This window comes from Archocentrus centrarchus, chromosome 17 (genome assembly GCF_007364275.1).
Source record: "Archocentrus centrarchus isolate MPI-CPG fArcCen1 chromosome 17, fArcCen1, whole genome shotgun sequence".
NCBI lineage: Eukaryota > Metazoa > Chordata > Actinopteri > Cichliformes > Cichlidae > Archocentrus > Archocentrus centrarchus.
In genome coordinates, this window is record NC_044362.1 from 26,279,754 (window position 1) to 26,300,122 (window position 20,369).

Below are 20,369 nucleotides of genomic sequence, written 5' to 3' on the forward strand. Positions count from 1 at the left end.
TTTCGACCTCTGCAGGGCGTGCCCATCCTCTCACCCTATGACAGCTGGGATAGGCTTTAGCCCCCAGTGACCCCCTGGTGAAGAAGATGGACAAAACTAAAAACCAAAAGTAAGTGTAGTCAATAGAACTTAAAACTAACCCACACAAGTTTGTGAACTGAGGTTTAGGATGTCTTCATGACTGCCTGAAAAGTGTTGTTGACATTGTAATATCCATTTTCCCCAAATCTTAACCATAACTAAATTATAATACACACTGAAACTAATAAAACTAAACTTTAAAAAAAACAGATACACAACTATATGAACTGTGGAGCCAGATGCATTCACAACACAGTAGTCAATAACAGTACATCAAATTTTATTGTCTATGCAACAATAATGATCCCTTATAGTTTCTTTCTCTATTTAAATTCACTTTGACAGCAGGTGCAGTTACATTAATACAAGTGCATTTACTTAAGATTGTGGATTGAAGTTGATCCAGATGTGGCCTTTGTGTTGAGTCACATCTTTAAAAATGTCTTACAGCATTAGATTTTTATATTATAAAATAAATTACAGAAAAATAAAGGTGGAACAGACCTAACAGAAAACAAAGAAATATAAGGAATGTGTGCCATCATCTAAAGGCATTAGGAGTAAAAAGTCCTCTCTGTATTGCTCAAGATGTGCTGTAAGCGCGATTTTTTTTTTTCATTTAAAATATTTTTGGAGAGAGAGAGGAGTATTGCTACAATCACTATGACTGATAATTCCACAACGCTGCTGTTGTAAAAATCAGCAGCACTTCGACATACAAAAATAAGCCTATAAAAAGCTGTGCGATACATCTGAATATTTAAAAATCACACAGCTACTATAAAACATGATCAAACTTTAAAATTTAAGGTTGTGCATGTACCATTTACAGCCAGTGTGACAGACCCCTGTGGACGAGACATTGTGAGCTTTAAGCTGCAGCTGTTCTGTCTCCGATGTTTACGCAACATCTGGAATGATTCACCAACTTGTCAGCATGCTGGAGGCAGGTCCAGTTTTGGAAAATGTTTTCCGCATTTACTGGAAATTTTACACAATTACACAGAAGTGCTGACACGCTATACCTGCCTTATCAATGCTTGAAGACGCCTTGGCAGAGGGCAGAGCTACACCTAAGAACGAAGAGAGGGGAGGGCACTTCATCCACCACCAAGTTTGTCCAGTTGACTATTAAGATTTTTTTTTTTTTTTTTTTTTTGGGGGGGGTGGGGGCAGCTGCAAATTTATAATCTTCCATCCCTGGCGTCTCCAATGGCCCCCCAGACATCAAAGACGAACTCGTCGGGAAAGGCAAAGTCTCCGAGAGTCTCGTCCAATGCCATGGCGAATTCATCCGGGTTTTTCTTGTCGCGTCCAACCTCGACCATCGTAGCAGCTGGAGAGAGAGAGGAGCAGATAATTCAGTGCTGAGACCAAAGCTTCAGTTCATCAGGGCCACAAAACATACTGAGAATCCTCTCAAAGCTCCTGGATATAGTGGATATAGTTTATTTCCTCACTAGGATGGAAAAAAGTGGAAGAACTTGTTTCCCCAACCTCTTCAAAGTCCTCACCACTTAACAGTTTTTCAAATTTGGAGCTTTTGCAACAGCTAAGATGGTTTGTGAATAACTTCCGTCTTTTACATTTAGACTTGACATTCAGGGCAAATTCTTAGAAAACATATTTCTAAGCATTTTCTTAGACATCTGGCATTGGGAAGTGCTGGAAATAAGAGCCCAGATGTTTATAAACAGGAGTGAGATTTTCCAGCCTCTCTGTGTCTTGGACAACATGTTACTGCGGGATCTGGTGGCACAGCATTCCCTATGCAAACAGTTTTATTTTTTTAGTCTGTTACAGCCTCACAAATGTGTGCTAATAAAATGTGGGCCTGGATCAAAACCAATGTTTAAATTCCACATTTGTGCTTCTTCAGCCTCAGCCAGTGAATGAGAACAATAAATTAAAGTTTGTGTTTGTCTTGTCTCTGGGGTTCGTGTGGCTCATGCAGTGACCTTCAGAGTGAGGGTACACACAGTAAAACCAGAGTACAATGGCCACACTGGATATTAATGGGGTTTTTTTTTTTGTTTTTTTAAAATTCTCAATAATTAAGAGTGTTGATTTTTCTCGCTCATGTTTATGCTTTTTGTTTTGCATGTCTTGCATTAAACTCTCAGAAATGGAAAATCATTACCAGCTGATCCCAACAGGAACTACAGGAATGGAGTTTCACAGCTGGAGCTAAATGGGGTGCTAAGAGGAGGAAATATAAACCATCTGTTCTGTATAATCATACGGAATGTGAGGACCTTGGATAATAAGATGTCCCTGAGTGAACACAGTGGGTGCAGTATGATGCACTTCATTTCCTTAAGATTTATTTTGGGGCTTTTGAGCATTTATTCTTGACAGCACAGCAGAGTAGAGGGGGAACAACACACAGGAAGTGGCCCAAGCCAATTCGAAGTCCGAACCCTGCAGCGCCCTTTAAATCAGATTTGACTGATGCTTCTATACATGCAGTTTTTTTTTATATAAATTCTCATTTTAGTTAATATTTTTAAGGAATTTGAATGTTCATTTAACATTTTATTGTGCCACATTTTGCCTTCTATATGTATGCTGCAAAAAATTCAACAAATAAATTGGAATAGAGCAAATTTCAATATGCTACATATGCATCCACTCCTTAGCATAATTTATACCCTTCTTTATATCCATACTTCGTCTATCATCTTTATAAATACACAGGTATATCTGCCCACAATCTTTCCATCACTCGTTACAATAATGTGGCAAAAGACTGAAATTTAATAATAAAAGACAGTATTCGTAATAAATATTTCAAAAAGGAGGAAAATTATTAATAAAGAAAAAAAAAAAAAGCACAGTGATTACATTGTTCTCACTGTATTTTTTTTTTTACCCTCTCTTTACATCCCCTCATTAGATTCTGGTGGGTTTACTGCTGAAATAAGTGTCATGCCTCTGTCGCTCTCTCACAGTGAGAATAAATTCAAATTTTAATCAGTCCTTACCAAGTTCAGTGTCTCTGATGCCCATGTAGCTCTCCAGAAGGTCATCGACTTTCTTCACAGCCTTCTCCTCAAATTCCGTTGGCTAGAACAAACACACAACTCTAAGCGTTAATCCCCGACATCCATATTGCGTTCACTACTGTACACAGCCCTCTACAAGGACACCATCACCACCACTGATGAGGCCAACATGTAGATGGCACAATGTGTAATCTGACTGTTTTTTCCCTGCTTTCTTTGTTTCAGGCAGCTTTGGACATTCAGTCAAAATGAACACTTATTTCCTGACTACCTGAAGGACTGAGAAAAACGTACCTCATCCTCTACAGTAGCTGGACCTTTGGAGCGGAGTCGCAGAGTCCCCCTTCCTGTGCCAATCTTGTTGTCACTGGCAGGTTTGGCGCCCTTTGACCTGGGCTCAAACATTTCTGTCAAATAGGTGACAATATTAAGTAAAAGACATGGTATGTGTTAGCTGTTCTCAACTTGTAAACCCTGTAAAACAGGTTTGTTTTTGCAAATTGTTTCAATGCAGAGCATCTCACCATGCTGATCAACAAAGGCACACATGCCTTCACAAGTGCTGAAATACATGACTGTATATTAGCAAGTTATTTTGACTCAGACTCACAGCTAGAAGATGAGCCTGCTGTCAAAATGTAGGTAAAAGGGAAACCCTTCATATGCCGCACCTTGTTTTGACAACAATGTGATATGACATTGAATCTATAGACATAAGACAACTTCTCCAAGATACCTGAAACAATTTTGCTGCCTAGTGAGCATGTGCACTGAGGAGAAGTCTTATTCGTGGAATTATTTCTCAAAGGCATCCTTACTTTTCTCATTCTAAAACTTCTGAGCTTTACATCTTGTCTCCTCAAAGTTCCCCTGCACCGTCTTTACCGTGTGGTTGAGTTATTTAACATACTGAGGTTCACGCCTCTGAATCAATGCTGCTTCTTACTCACCGAAGGCCTTCATGGGCTCAACCAGCTTGAGGGTGAAGGACTTGTCTCTGGGCAGATCTTTAAGCATACGGGCGACCTCGTAGTGCCGCGTCCCGACAATGTTTTTCCCATTGATACATTCTATGTGGTCGCCAACACAGATCACCTTCACCTTATCCGCAACACTGCTGTCTTTGATACGCTGCCACATAGAGAGAGGACAGGAAAAAAAAGGAATAAGTCAGTGAGCAATGTAATCACAGGATGGAAAAAAGGCTACATGGAAAGATGATGTATGATGGTTTGTTTTTTTTTTTATTTTAAAGCAATGGAAGAGTAAAATAGAGAGCAAACAAACCAAAGTGCGTGTGGATCAGGCGGGTAGTATCCCTTTTTTGTGAGCCAATGGATTTTTAAAATCATATATACTTTCGTAGAAACCTGCATGCCAATTTAATGACACTGGAAAAAGGAAAAAACAAACAAAAAAAACACAGACAAGGCCGGCCACTTTCTCCCATTTTTAATTAAAGAGTAGGGTCCTGAATAATCCTTGACTATCCTACTGTCAGTATACCAGAGTCTGAGGGCTGTTTTGGAGGTGGTCATGATGTGGGGTTTTCTGGGGGCGAATCAGAACTGTACGATGCCAGTTATGCCATCCATGGTAATCAAAACTACTCTTAGAGCCACTTTACCCCATGGATTTAACACAGTAATATAAATGAAGAATTACAGTCATATGAGTTCACAACTTGTTAAGATTAATGAAAAGAAAAAAAAAAGTCCTGGCAGTTTTTCTGACCTTCTTGACTTCATCTATAACTGATAAAGTGAAAGAGCTCTCCTGTTACAACAGCATCGCATCACTGGCCCACAGGTTGTTGTGTTAAACACCGTCAGCTCATCGGGATGCAGTGCTGTCGCAGGATCGCATGATGGCACATGTGAGCAGACAGATTTCATAACCTTCATTACACAGGAGATATCCTGATCTAAATTATGATCTCTCTGATTCAAGTTATTCTTAGTTTAATAAAAATTATGTGTCGTTATTCATATGTGTTATGTGTTAATTAGCCGCTTTCCAGGATGCTCCAACTCCACCACCTTGGACTGTTGCTAGGAACAATAGTCCTTCTGGTTTGGAGGTCCACTGTGAGCTGGAGTGCCACTCAAACCAGCTCTCCAGCAGGTGGAGATCTGGTTCATGTGCCGAGCAGAGTAAGCACTCTGGGTGCCAGCTGCAATCCAAGACGGTGGAGTTGAAGATCAACCGCAGGACACGAGACTCACCAAAGAAGCATCTGAATATATGAATCAGTTTGTCATAAAGTACTTGGCAAATATATTTGCAGAGGAGAAAGTTTACTATATTTCACAGTTTATTCTTTTACTAAGAAAGCCTGTGCACTGCAACAGCCTTTATTGTCCCGCAAAGGGGAAATTCAGGTATTCAAATTCAGGCAAAATGAGCTGCATAAACACACCGTATATATAGAAAACATATAAAGTTCCTTTTCTAGTCATGTAGTTACTAATCAAGTGACATAACTCCACAACACAGTAAATTAAAGGTTGATTTTGATGTGCTCAACACGAGAAGCTCTGCCCTTTTTTCTTACCTTAATGAAAGCGTAGCCGGCTCCATTGTCTGTGATGGTGAGGCCCAGAGCATCTTCAGATTTATAGACTTCTACCTCCTTTTTTAACCCTTTAATGTGGGCAAAGATAAAATCCTCGAGGCCGATCTGGCCCCCCAGCAGCTTCTCCATGTCTATCTTGTGTGTGTTGAGGGTGCAGAAGAGGATCTGTATAGAGGCATGAAGCAGGTAGATAATATGTCACATGTGAAAAGAGGTTTATCCAAGAAATGGTTAAAATGTGAGGGAAACACCCACAACATTCTGTATCTCTTATACATAAAAATCAAATAAAGTAGTTCTGTTTTTAGTCACAGCATGAAAACTGAGCTGGATTCAAAAATAAAAGTTGTTTGAGTGTAGATGACTGAGTGCTACATCACTGTGCTAAATACAGAAGTCATCAGGGAGCTGGGTGTTTATAGTAGCAGCAGCTAAGTTATGCGGTTATGCCCTCTTCCACCCCACGGTGTCATCAGTGAATGTCTGATCTGCCTTTAAATGGAGCAAATGGGGAAAATGACCTTTCCTCCTGTGTGGTTTCACACTTGACCAGGACAGAAAAAAGGGAACATGATCACCAAGAACACGACAGGCTAGAAGCAGCCTGATTTAACAGCACTTAAGCTAGAGACCAGACAGTGAAACTGAGGACGAAGAGTCCAATGCTTGTGAATCATTTATTCTGCTCTGACTCACCTAGGCAGACATTTAAGCTGGGGCTAAGTTCTGCTGTTATCACTATTTATTAACCGCAGGAATGCACTCATATTAAAGTCACGCAACATCCTTCGACTGTAGGATCAGCTTTGGGATGATCCACGCTTTAAAAGGCAGACTTGCAGATCGGGAATGCTTCGTACAGATTTATCATCAGGATGACCTCTGTGCACCAATCAGCAACTGGCAGTGAGACTGGCCTTGTTTGGGCCTTTTTGTCCTCCTGTTTACCGACAAGTGCCATTCACGCACACATTGGCTGACGCAGCCTCATTGGTTGCCTTGGGTTACCAGACTATAAAAGAATTTGATTATAATGAAGGGAGGCCAGCGGAGGAGAAGGCAGAGAGAGAAAGTAGAAGTACAGGAGAAGGGGAGGTGATGGCTGCAGCAAGTGAGGGGTGCACTGTGGCTGAACTGATAGCTGTTTTTTTTTCCCAAAACAGACCTCCCCCCTACTTCTTTCGCCTCAGCCCAGGCCAGGGCATTACCCAAGCACGGGTGGGAGGAACAGCAGCAAACGCCTACACCCGATTACCGAGGCTGCCTTCTGCATTAAGCCGCTTCTCTTAGAGGCAGGCAATTCTCAGCACTTCTCTCCTCCTGCTGAGCTGCCTGCTGACGCTGTGTGCGTCGCTACTTTGCAGCGAGCAGCATCACACTCTCCAGCCTCTTCTCTGACGGCCTGACTCACAAGAACAGATACTACACCTCCCACGGCCTGTGTCACGCTCACCAAACCCTGATAACCGCATGGAAAAAGGGCAAGTCGAGAGAGGCACTGCAATCTGTTCAGCATCATCCAAGACAAAGATTCTCATGTGTCAGTGAGTTTTAAAAGAGGATTAAAAACACTGTAAATTAGATTTAGGTGACAAAACTTTGTTTGGATGCAGGGTTTCCCACGACAGGTTTTTTATGTGATATAATTCATGCAGTTTTACAGCTCAACAAAACCTTTGAGAAAAAGCTGAAACATAATTATTATTTTTACACATCAATAAATGAACAATATATACAGTAAATATGTAACTGTTACAATGATTGATGCTTACAATAAACACTGACGTTTCATCTGATAATATCACTGTATGTACAAATAATCCTGTGTGCAAATAACTCAGGTTTCATATTACTCTAAACGCTCAGTTTCAGACAATATTCTTCTCATGGCTCTGCGTGATGTCAGAGAGAGAGAGGATATACATAAATACATATACATAATAAGGTCATCTCAGGCCATGGTTGTTTTAGTTAAATAAAATTAAAAAAGAAACTAAAAACTAGCCATTTTGAAATGCACATGTTCAAACCTTCAGTTTTTTTTAGAGGTGGACAATCAGAAGAAAGATGGCTTAAAAGATGAGACAGTTTTAGACAGTGGATGAGATGATGGGCTGCACCAAGGTCCAACATGGTGGAGCCTATCCCAGCTCTCACATGGCGAAAGGCAGGGTACACCTTGAACAGGCTGCCAGCCTGTCGCACAGCTAACACAGAGACAGACAACCATTTACACTCACATTCACAGCTATGTCAAATAGTTTGTCTATGAGAGATCACAGACAAGCTGGTTTTTAGGATAGAAATATGCAACTCATCAAGACTGTATAATTGAATTTATAATTGTTATTTTTTTAAATTCTGAAACACTAATATCAGTATTAGGTTCAAAGAAAGCCCAATCAGCATTAAGCTATAATTACCTGTTTCTGTTTAAAAATAAAAGCAAAATCTGCTCTTGGAGAGTCCAAGAATAAAACTATGGAAATGAGCATAATAGAGCCACTTTAATATAGATGCAAATAGATGCGTGACTAACCTTTAACAGAGGAGAGCAGCTGAAATAAGAATATCTCCACCTTTCTGTTCTCTACATCTACAATGCATGAATCAGTTCTATTTTCATCAGTTTAAATATATTTAAAAGGTAAGTCTAGAAAAATACAGCCTCTCTAATTGCACCTTCCTCTGAAGTGCACCCCTGCACTGAAACAGCGTTGACTAAAAGCACTGGAAACCTGTTTCTTTGGCAACTGAACTGCTGCCAGTTTACAGCCTCTTCAAATTGTCTTTTAATGGCAGAACGGAGGGTCAGAAAGATTACAGAGGGAGCATCCAGCTCACAGTGGGATCTCACTCATACATACCACCTTTGTAAGCTGCTGTTTTTCTTTTACACTTTCCATCTTCTACTCTTACTTTCTGCATTTTTAGAGCTTAGCTGGGAATGCTGACCTAAGCCGTGTGTATTGTGGTGTGGCTGTTTTCCAGCAGGAAACCATATTCATCAGCATTTAAGCCTGTGTAATCATTTACCTAACTGCGGATGTGAGATTGTCCAGGATGACAGCTGAGAGGGGTATTTATAAAGGTGGTGCAGAAAAAGCATGATTTATTATGAAAAGCCTGTTTTTAATTAACTGGGGGGGCAGCATTATCACCATGCTGGTGATTTTCCTTTGGGTCATTCCATATCAACTGACCATATAAGAAGAATCCCCAGCCTGACCATCTCTGATTTCCCAGAAAAAAATTCCAGGATGATGATGGACTTCTTAATAGGAAAACTGTAAAATCTTTTAGGTCAAATTGAATTTTAGAAGTGTAAATGAAGCTCAGCATAAAATTCTAAGAGCTTGAATGTTATAGCTTCTTATGTGATAACTTGGGTCTGCACTACCATATTTGAGGGCATGCAGAAACAATAATTTCAAGGATAGGAGGTTGAAATGCACTCTGTACCATGAAACTACTCAAATGAGTGGTCCAAAAGGTGCAGTCTTTTTTTTGTTTGTTTATTTAATAGGGGAAAAAAGCTGTACTCATAAATGTACACGTGTAATTACATCTTACAGCAAACTGGTGCATTCTCATAAACTTACAATAAATCCATTAAAACTACATAGCAGCGAGCTATAGACAGCTGAGGTAAACAGCGGACTGACAGCCAACCTAGACAGTGAAAAGACTCAGAATCACTCTGCTAAAAAAACAACAACAATGACCTCATAATTTTAATATAAACAGTCACCATTTTAAAGCATATGAGAGAGAAAAAAAAAAAAATAAGGAAAAGCACAATAGGTCCCCTTTAAAAGCACAAGTTCAGCACCAGGGGTGTCAAACTGAGTTTAGTTCATGTGCCAGACCAGTAACCTAGCAAATGCAAAGAAACAGATGTAAAAGGTTTTTTTGTAATGAACCATTAATTTACGGAACAGATGAACAACCTCAGATATCTTAAACTTTACTTTTTGGGGGTGCTTTCACCTTTATTTGACAGGAAAATAGGGAGAGAGTAGGGGAAGACAGGCAGCAAACGGCCCTGAGTTGGTCTCAAACCTGCACTGAGCTGTGATGGAGCTACATTACATGCTACCTTCATGTGTGGTTTTTGAATCTAAGCAACTTCTATTTTACTCTTGATGAACCGAACAATTTGTCAAGGTTAAAAAAAAATTTCTTTCTATTCATGTTCACACCTGTTAACATCACCTTACTGGGAGTATCAGCGCAAACTACTGAAAACCTTAAAGTAATGATGACTTCACTGCATAGCTTGATGTGAAACCTGGAAAGACCACAGCAAGTTTCTTTTCAAGCATCTTTAAGCCGTGTTAAGCAACCAGAATTTCCGGAAAATAAGCTTGATTTAATGCAATTAATCCGAGTTTAACTGGTTCATTGGTGTAGAATAATTCATGAGAAATATTCCACAGATTATTGGATGTGGTTATTAAAAAAAAAAAAAAAAACCACTGATTCAAAGAGCTTACAGCCTGCAGACTAGTTACAGCTATGAAAAGGCTGTTAAACAACCTGAGGTTAAACTCTCCTCTGATACACCACCACACCCATCATCAGATGATAACAAAAACTACTTTTCTTTCTACCCAATGATTGTTTTGTCTCCACACAGTTCCTCAGAGAGGCCGATGGAAAAACTAAGTTGCCGTGACAACAACTCCACCACGGCCGGTAAACAACCACTTAAATCACTCTGAACCAAGCTGTGGTCCGGTCGAGAGTGAGCACACACCTGGGATCTGTTTCCGCAGCTTCACACACTCCTCGTTAGCGCGTTTCTTGCGGGCATGCAATGAGTGCCCAGAGAGAGTTCCTGCTCATTTGCTTATCATTTGTGTAATGAAGCACAATTACCAGTAAGCTCATGTTCCCTGGAATCATGTTGAAGGATAATTTCAGAGCCAAAAGCCACAGAAACCAAAAACTGCCTAGCTCGGTGTGTTTACCTTGACCAGGTCTCTCTTGTAATACTGAGGGCCTTCATGATAAATTCTGTAAATTTTGGGTTAATCATCATCAAAAGTCACGTATTCCACCGTCTAATGTGTTAACCTTTGATTTTTTTAATCCATAGTAACATACAGAATATTTATAAGCAAAACTGATTCCTGATCATGATGATCATTATAAACATAAAAGGTAAAACTTTTATGAAGCAGAACTGCTGGTCTGGATTCAAGTGGTCAACTATTACATAAACAGTGCATATTGCACTTACGAGGCTCAGATCCCAGCAAGCTAAATGTGGAGCAAATGAGTATGTTTGTGTGGTTACTAATGCTGAAAATGGGTCTAAAATCCTGATATATGTAACTTAAATCCTGGCATCGAGCATACACTGAATTTTTATTTGGGGCACTTTTCCTCCCTCCCTTTTTAAGTTCATACAACAAGTAAAGGAAGTAAAGTTTGTTTTTATGGGCCAGTCTTTGTACACTTGCGTATTTCCTCTTCCATCTGGAATAATCTTACAGTACAGGCTGTAGGAGTATGTGGAGCTTTAGCAAGGTAACTTCAAGTTTAATTGCCCTCATTGGAAGTTGCTTCAATCCGTTGCCTGGAAGCTGAGAAAAGTTTATTTTGGGTCCCACCCAATTTGCTTCGCCAGTGGTAATTTCACTCGTAGTCATGCTCTCACTTCCAGTGTGGATGCAGCTTTATCAGAATACATCGCCATAGTAACTTATACTGCAGTGGGAGATAAGAGATCAACGTATGCAAAACCACTGCTGCTGACCAATCAAATCTTTGGAAAATAGCACTAGCATTCCTGGAAGATCCCTCAGGCCGTGACAGTAGGAGGGTCTGAAGTTTTTTATTTTACTTTTAACTTATTGAGAAGCATCAATAAGTAAAAATTCTTAGAAGAAACTTTTTCCTGTGTTTAAAGAGTCTTTGACCCTAAAAGAGGCCAACGATTTATACTAGTTAACCTTATGTCAAATTTGTAAGTAAGCCCACATTTGAATTTTGGTTTGACATTTAGTCTTTTCTCTCCAGTCTGTATATTGTGTTCAATCTCTTCATAATATTACAGTTTGATCATCTTAGTAGAGTCAGTCATTCAGTTGCCAGTAAAGATATCAGTGTTTGTGATTTGCACCCCTTTCATGTGAACAGGCTTGTAGCTATCATCTCTGCCCACAGTGTTTTTCTTGTATGGAGATGAGGATGCATGCAAGTTTAACTGGTTTGCATATTGTTCAGGTAATAAGTCTGCGTTAGTTCTTCCTATTTAATTTTTTGAATAAAAGCCTTCTAATCCATGGAATTTTAAGTATGCAACATGCCGTGTACAACTGGGTCACCTGAACTGTAGTTCATCCTGACTTGGCTTTCTTCTTACAACCTCCAGAAAGTGAGAACTGGAGCCTGGCTAACACAAACAACAGACTCAAGCCCTATCAAATAAGATTGTTTCACCTAATACTCCCTCCACCACAACCACCACCAGCAGCACGAGATTAAGAAATGTCTGGAAGTGGAAAAACAAAAACAAAGTGCATGTCAATTTCATATAACCCCAGCCCAGATATTCAAACTAGAGGCAAATGACTGTGTGCTTTCTGCTCATCAGGTGGACAAGACGCAAAGTCACAGGGCCACACCTGAGGCTCCAATAAAAAGACTTTGACCTGAGCTGAACGAGCATGTCAAGATTGTAATATTATATTCATGTCTCATTTGTGGCTCAGATAACAGACACACACACACACACACACACACACACACACACACACACACACTGAACTAGCAAAGCTGCAACAATTTAATGTGTACGCTGCAGAAGAAAACACCGGCAGCCTGAATGTTTGATAAAGTTTCTGATAATTTACTGGAGAAATCCTTAAAAAGTGCACTTTGGGTCATATCAGGTGGGATAGGTGGGTTGTATTAAAAAAACAAACAAAAAAAAAACAGGTTATAACATACCAGCCTCATCTTCTAGCCATAATTCCTTGTGTGTTAAAATAGTTTCATAATGAAATAATATTTTAATACTTGCGAATGTTAAATTTATTATATACTCAGGATTATATATACACAAATACAAGATCTACAAAGTTGTAGTTTACAAGTTTAACATTGACTTTTTGCTCTTGATAATCACAATGTCATGAAAATGGGATTAAAAATGGGTGTAAAATTGATTTGCTTGCTATTTCTAACAAGAATTTAAATGTTTTTTTCAGCCCTGAAAGTTTCATACGGTATCTCCAGCCCTAAATGATTTATGAGGACTAAAAAAAAAGCTGCATAAAAATTATTTTAAAAAGCAGTAAATTTTGACCCAGCCGTTGTATTTTGAGGGCCTGTAAATCTGAAAATATTCATAGTGTGATGGTAAAATGTTGCATGGCTTCATTAAATATAGTGAAGTTATTGTACAAAGAAAAAAAAAATAAAAATCAGCTGATTCTGACTGGGTCAGATGGGAAGCATTAATAATTTCCCATGAAATGACCCAGCTTTTAATTAAAAGCACAACAACAGAGGCTCACAGTGAACCGAGACATGCTTTGCAATATCTCATTGGAAAGAAATATGCAACGCATTATAAGCGCAACAAGGAAGACAACACCATTGTTCATGGTGTTTATTACATAATTTGTATCTGGCTGAGCCAAGATCTCATGTAACCTCATAGAGTTTACAAACAACAACAGTCTGTGCAGCTCCAAGCGAATCAGCTTACATTATTTAGTCCTCTATAATTTCATTTACAAAGGCGGTTGACTTAAAAATGGTTCCTCAACAATTATGCAAGTGCCAAAATGTAGATTAGCTGCAACAGTTTAGCCAAAATGTAACTGAATAATCATTAAAAACAACATAGAAAATTCATCAAACTAGTAGCATAGCTGTGTGAATTCAAAGAAAAAAATGTTTTGACCCAGTGTGTGCAAAAAAAAACAAAAAAAAAACAAATATATATATATATATATATATATATATATATATATATATATATATATATATATATATATATAAAAATCAGGCATCATTTAAAAAAAGCAAAACATTTTTATCTTGATAAGGAGTCCAAAGATCCAAGTCTTTATGACAGCAAAAGCAGACAAGCACATTCAATAACAGCTGACAGTCAGTGGGTTCGAGTGCCAACTGCATTTGACAGTTTAGTAATGCCTAAAATCTCACTGGCTCTTGATATGCTCTTCATGAAATACTCACATCTCATAATTCACCCTGAAACAGCTCTTTCTGGTAGAGAAATACACCCTGTCGCCACTATATTTAAGTACTCACAGCCAAAACAGGACTGAAATCTCCAATATCATTTGATTTTTCCCTCAGAGGAACTTCCTCAGACTCAGAGTTGAAGCGCAAAATTCTCTGGGTCCTCGTGTCCAGTGACAACTCCATTACAATATACTGGAATCTCTGGTTAAAAAAAAAGTCAAAGCTCTAAATGTGTAAGATTTTTTTTAGTGGAGAAAAACAGCCAAGCATGGCATAAAGATCTATGGAGCTGCGATACCAAAACTGATTTTTGCATTAAAAAAAGAAAAATCACAACCACAGTTAATTACATGAGGACATTTTTAACATATCTGCTATAGATAAAGGAAAACGCCTCCAATAGTGTAGTGGTTAACACGGACGCCTAGTAATAGATTACTAGTTCAATACCAACGGGACACACAAATTCTCCTTTGGGGTTGCATCAGGAAAGGCATCGATGTAAAACACTACCAAATTAAAACACACGGAGCTACTCACTGTGGCAATCAAAAGTAGCTTTAACTATAGATAAAGGAAACAGTACATGTATAATAAACAGAAAAGAAAGAATTCCTGTATAAAATATAATGCGGTCATAAATCACCCCCCTCAGTCATTTTTAACAGGCTAAAAAAAAAAAAACAAAAACAAGGATGAACTGAAGGGCTGCACCAGGGCCCAGTGCACAATAAGTAAAGCTTAAACTGTGAACTGTGACTCATGCAAAGCTACTCTAGCAGACTAAAAACCACAACATAAACCCAGTTGGTTATGTTATCCATGGGGGTGCAGTGGTCCTATGTTTGAGTGTTCAGGAAGCTTCATTACATCCCTCTCACTTTGCAGCTCTCCATCAGAGACAACTGACGTCCTGATTTTTAACAATAAAATGTTCAGACTCGTGTGTGCTTTGAAATGTATCAGCTGCAACTTTAAATCTAAGCTGAAGACAAACCTTTTGACAAGCTTTTGGAAAGCAGCTGATCTCTGGAACTGTGAACAAGTAGTTGTGTTATTTTATATAGTGTGAATGTGTGTAGTATGATTTTTTTTTTTTTTTTTTTTTTTTTTTTAGAAACCCTTATTTTATTGTGAAACACTTAAAATGTGCTATATAAATAATTTTAAAATAATTTGGGCAAATCCAGCAAAAGACATTGCACAGCAACCATATTAAATGATATTGCTTGGCATTAACGCTTCAATTTACATATTTAATTTGCTCCTGTAAAGCTGAGCTTTTTTGGGAAATGCATGGCTTTAAATTAGCAGTACTGCTCTCTTTTGTTGATCCTGTCACAGGTCACGTTTATACTGCAGCATAGTGAGGATTGGTGGTGTTTACAGAGGGAGGAGGCCCTGGGCAGAACTGCTTCTCTGGGTCCTCTGGGACGCTGCTGGCTGTGGCTGGGACAAGTTATCTGCTTAGATTTGAGGCTGTGCCCACTGAGCCGGACACGAGGGACTTCCTGTGGTAAAAACCATGGAGTCCAACAACATTATCACATCTCACTCCCTCACTCTGTCTATCTTTGTCTATGTTTAAATGACAGGTCTGAATAGGCTGACTGATTCACCATTTTGTGAATAAAAAGCTAATAATTGACTATTTTTCTTCATCTTCTATTACAGCAAAACAGGACAGGTTAATGAGTACAATAGATGTGAGATAATTGCTTATTGGGACAACTTAATATGTTGACATTTGAGCATTTGTTTCCTGTGCTACCTGCTAGGCAAGCATTGAGGCATTACTTAAGCAGGAAATTATTATCGCTCAGTGTGTTAACTATCCAAATAAACTGACATAACGTGAATCCCTGCACTGCAGGTTTTCTCCTGTCACCCTTTGCATGATTATAAAACGAGCTACAGAGCAGCACTTTTGAGGCTGGTATAGAATAAGAACAGAGAGAGAGCTCAGTCTTTGAGTGCAACTTGCTGAAAATGATCTAAAATCAAAGTCTAACTCCCAAGCGCCATGCAGGTTCTTACATAAAGAGCATGCAGTGGGGCAGTTTCTGTAATGAAACAAGTTCAGACAGCGGCAGGAGAATCCTAACCAAGCCTTATTTATGGAAATGACAGAACAAATACCCACAGAAACATGGCTGGGGTCCCATTTAGACACAAAAACTGAAGGCTGGAGATTAATTAAGGATAATATTATTCCATCATGTCACTGGTTTCAGAGGAGCAGCACTCCGTTATCAGGTGCACATCTACACGTGATGTGATTCACTGTGTACCAGTACTAAGAAAACAAATTCCTTTCCAATTACTGCATTTGTTGAATGAAGCGGTTGTATCTTTTAAATTCTTTTTAATTTAATCTGCCATGTCGTCATGCGTGCTGATCCATCATCCTCTGAAGGATGCCCACATTGCTGACGTGCAATATTTATGACTATACTACACACTGGGGTTGAAGAAATGCAGTTTCAGTTTGCTATCCACTACTTGTCGTATGGCCAAGTGAGCCATTTTGCATGTAAAAACAGTAAAACTACAAACCTGAAGAAATTTTTTTTTTTTTTTTTTTAAGGGCACAGCAAATAGACTTATGGTTTCATACTTTTTTAGCTCTTCAGTACTTAATCATTTAACCAATAATTGTTGCATTTGAACAAAGCTCTCCTGTTCAAATAGCCTTCAAACTTTCTCCTCATGCTGGAGGAAAAGAAAAAAATAAAATCTAACCAAATATCAAGCCAATTGCTATTGCTATGCTTGGATATGAATATTTCAATTAGCTTTTTATTACACTGGACTCAAGCCAAAAAGCAGTGCCATCAGGCACTCTGAGATTCATTACCATAATGCTGCCCTGTAGATTTTCTGAGGGTCATATTTTTTAACTTTAAGACATGGACAGCCAGACAGACGGTCCAAGGGTCAAATACAGCCCTATGGATGTATCTTGCATTTTTTTAGGGTACCAGTGCCTTGGGGGTGGGTGGCTGTATGGTCTGCAACATAGATGGAGCAAAAGATGAATGTAGCCACAGTGACGTCACCCACTGCTTGTGAAGTCCTGTTTTGAAGCTTCAAGCTGAGGGTTTTCACCTTCATCAGCTTAGTGTTTTGAAACCGGGCATAAGCGAGGGGTGGATCTGGCTGATAAACCAGATGCTCATCATCTAGCCAACGAGTGATGCTTTCAAGCAGGGTGATTACATGCAAAGTCTATGCAATGAGGTGAAATGAGGTGAATCTGTGTTTGGGCGAGCTAAAATGTTTCACCTTGTTTAAAAATCTGCTTCATGGTGTGTAACAAAACCCCATCACCTGACACCTGGACTATCAGAAATGGAGAAGCTTACTAACTCCATTTGAAGATAGCTGCAGTTGTGTGATTCAAGTTCTCTTTTATATAGAGACAGAAAAAAAAGGAGAAGAAAACTGAGCAAAATTGTGACTTTATTCCAGCTCCTGGATGTACTCCTCCGCACCCTGCTGTCTATTATGAGTGAATATTTGTTGGTTTCCGATGTGAGAAAGCCAAAATTAATTATAAAGTTCATTTCCACAAGACTTGAAACTAGTGATAGAAAAAAACAAAGTCATTAGGAATCTTTACTGAGTTCAATGGAAAAAGGAGTCCATTACGGTTTTACCACAGACTTCTATACAACAGGAAGTCTTTTAGCAAGCACAGGAGTCGCACCCGGCTGGGCATTAATGCAGGCTTAAGGCACTTCCACACTGGCTTCACCAAAAGCTGCACCCATCTTTTCTGCTGTCTATGATCCGTCACGTTTAGCTGGGTGTTACACATCCAAGATGAAACCCAGAACCCAAAACGTCCCAGCAGGTAATTTCTAACAATATGATCGATGTTCAGCCTTTTACCTGTCAGGCAGACAAAAGCTGCACATACCATTCACGCTTTCCTTTTAACAAAGCAGCTTGAACTGTCCAACTTCTGAGGAAAACACAGAACATGCTTTTGTCTTCAGGACTTGCATTTATTCCCTGATGGAATTTGATGCTGAATGGGCACAATAAAAGTGCATTTAAAAATAGATGCACGTTAATTTGTCATGTATCTGGTGACATGCAGCACCCACGGTCTTTCAGGGTTAAAGGTGTACAGACTGGTAGAGAGTCAGCAGGGCGTGCCTTTACTGTACAAACATGAGGCAATCAGAGCTGACTTTTAATGGCCACCACACCACTAAGCTCTCAGAAAAGCCACTTATGAAAGTGTTTACCCCAACCTGAAGGAAGTAGGGATCTCTTTAAGGAAATAAAAGTTGTGTAAAAGAGTAAAAGTACTCATTATGGAGAAGAATTGTTACTGTAATTGTAAGAAAACTATTTATCTATTGGATTGTGTACTGGTGATGTGCAGTAAGACCTAAAATAGCAGAAGAAAGGAATCAGTCTCTGTTCTTATGTTGGAAACAGACTTATGGAAATAGGTTTCTAATGTTTTCAATACTGTGTCATGCTATCCGTTTTGTTTCTGTGTTATGTACAGGCCCGGGACTGCAATAGTGTGGGTTTGTTTTGATCTGTTTTTTGTTTTTTTACCATATGCCTTGATATGTGTGTCAGGTGTATTTTATCACGTATTAACTACATCGTGCGATGGAAGAAATATATAGATCATTTCCGTAACTCAAAGTACTATTTAATACTAAATACTTCCTGGCAACAAAGTCCTGTATTTATGGTCCTACTGAAGCAAATACGCACACCATTTCCAGAGGCTCATAGCATAAACCTGATAGTAGTTAACAGTGTTAAAGGAGGAAAACCAAGTTCAGTTGCATACTTTTAAATTGCTTTTAGGTTACTTGGCCCCGAATTTGGAGAATATTTTCTGAAGTAATGAATAAGAGACTTTCTTTGGGCCTTCTCGAGTTTTTAAATTAAATTATCTGTGAGGTTTAAAGGGGAAAATATTTGCGTTTGTGGGTCATGTTTTCGTAAACATTAAGAAACAAGTATGTTAGAATACTTCACGTACGCCCTGTAAAAGCAAGCTTCAATACCTGAGTCTAGCACTAAATCACTGCCTTTTCCCCCTTTTCCTTTAACAACAGGTGAGCTCTTACCTCAGGTGAACTTATATTAAACGCCCCTGCTATCTTCGCGTACAGCTCCTTAACGTTGCTAAATCCCTCGATTCTGCCGGTGGGACTTCCGTGCGCCAGCTGCGTGTGGAAAACCAGTTTGGGCCGTAGGCTGGCAGGTGGCGGCGGGAGCCCCGCTCCGTTCACAGCGGATTTACCCAAGCTTCCCGCACCTGTGTGTCCGCCGCTGACCTCCTCGTTGTCCACCAAATGTTCCTTTGTCGACTTGTTTTTCTTCTTCCACGGTCCCAGCGGCATTTTTTTCTTATTTTGGTTTGTTTTTTTCTCGGTGTGATTAAAAAAAAATCAGACCCTGTGCTATAACATTGAAGTAGCTAACCTGTTGAGTTCGTGTTCTCCTTTATTTGCTTCCTCCTTTCCTCAAAGCCTTTCTCCCTTCCTTCCGCCAACACTTTTCCTTTCCTCACCTGGTTACTTCTTTGACTTTGTTCGTCGATAGCGACTGGGCCCTCGCTTGCAAATTAACTGTATAAATATTCAACAGGTAGGGGTTGAGTGGGATAAGCCCTGTTAGAACCTGCCGTCGCTCCCCGGTCCTCGGCTAACAATAGCTCCTCTGTATGCCTCTCAGCGTGCCATGGGGCGCAGGCGCAGTGGGACGAACCCGGGCTCACGAGGGAGGGACGGGACCCCGGTGCACCTGTACGGCAGCACAGAGAGAAATATCACTTTTTTAATTGCTCAGCCTCTTTTTTAAACGAATCCTACGTAAATGCAAAGTTTGTTCAAACCCAAACACTAATCCTAAAGTTTTAAAACGTGCCCAAATAATTCGAAAATCTGCTGTAAATTCGGGTTTTTGTCAAATAGGTTGCACATTTCCTCAGAGAAATATGTTGAAAGATATTCACAGAAGAACTCTAAAGCAGGAGGCGGCAATTACTTTAAGTATGCGGAATATCAATTGATTCTTCAAAGCAGAAAATGTCAAACTGTCAGTATCTGTCTTTTTCTCTCTTACTCTGTGTGTGTGTGTGTGTGTGTGTGTGTGTGTGTGTGTATGTGTGAAAGGAAAGTGTCAAATACAGTGTTTACTTTTCAGACTCTGAGTAATCACCTAACAAAATAATGAAGCTGACCTCTAGTGGAGGCCTCTTAGAGATTTATCCCCTGTCTTTATGTTGGATAATTTCACATAAAAAAGATGAAGAAAATCCACAGATTGTTGGTTTTTGAATTTAAAATAAAGTGTAAATAATTTGGTGCTTTATGTTTTGAGTATTTCTCTGAGTGTAAGCAGCATCTAAATGATGAAGAGCTGGAACATTAACTTTTTCAGTTTTCCTTCGTTTCTTTGGTACATTTCTGAAGGTCTCAATGCTGAAAATCCACTTC

At 39.4% G+C, this 20,369-nt stretch overlaps 1 protein-coding gene across 1 annotated transcript; it reads right to left on the bottom strand.

Moving 5' to 3' along the window:
* Nucleotides 1-389: 389 nt before the first annotated feature.
* Nucleotides 390-19,611, bottom strand: gipc2 (GIPC PDZ domain containing family, member 2). Its single transcript, XM_030751791.1, has 6 exons — nt 18,996-19,611; nt 5,641-5,826; nt 4,037-4,217; nt 3,381-3,493; nt 3,066-3,147; nt 390-1,417 (listed from the first exon to the last, which is right to left on the bottom strand). The coding sequence occupies exons 1-6, from the start codon at nt 19,269-19,271 to the stop codon at nt 1,266-1,268; spliced, it is 990 nt and encodes a 329-aa protein (XP_030607651.1). The 5' UTR covers nt 19,272-19,611; the 3' UTR covers nt 390-1,265.
* Nucleotides 19,612-20,369: the final 758 nt, after the last annotated feature.

What these genes read in the sequence shown, in the direction of transcription:
- gipc2 (XM_030751791.1), bottom strand. Translation starts at nt 19,271, where the DNA reads ATGCCGCTGGGACCGTGGAAGAAGAAAAACAAGTCGACAAAGGAACAT. An exon ending in CCGGCTACGCTTTCATTAAG is followed by an intron (nt 4,218 to 5,640) that starts GTAAGAAAAAAG and finishes TCTATGTGGCAG; the next exon opens with CGTATCAAAGACAGCAGTGT. An exon ending in TGAGCCCATGAAGGCCTTCG is followed by an intron (nt 3,494 to 4,036) that starts GTGAGTAAGAAG and finishes CCTATTTGACAG; the next exon opens with AAATGTTTGAGCCCAGGTCA.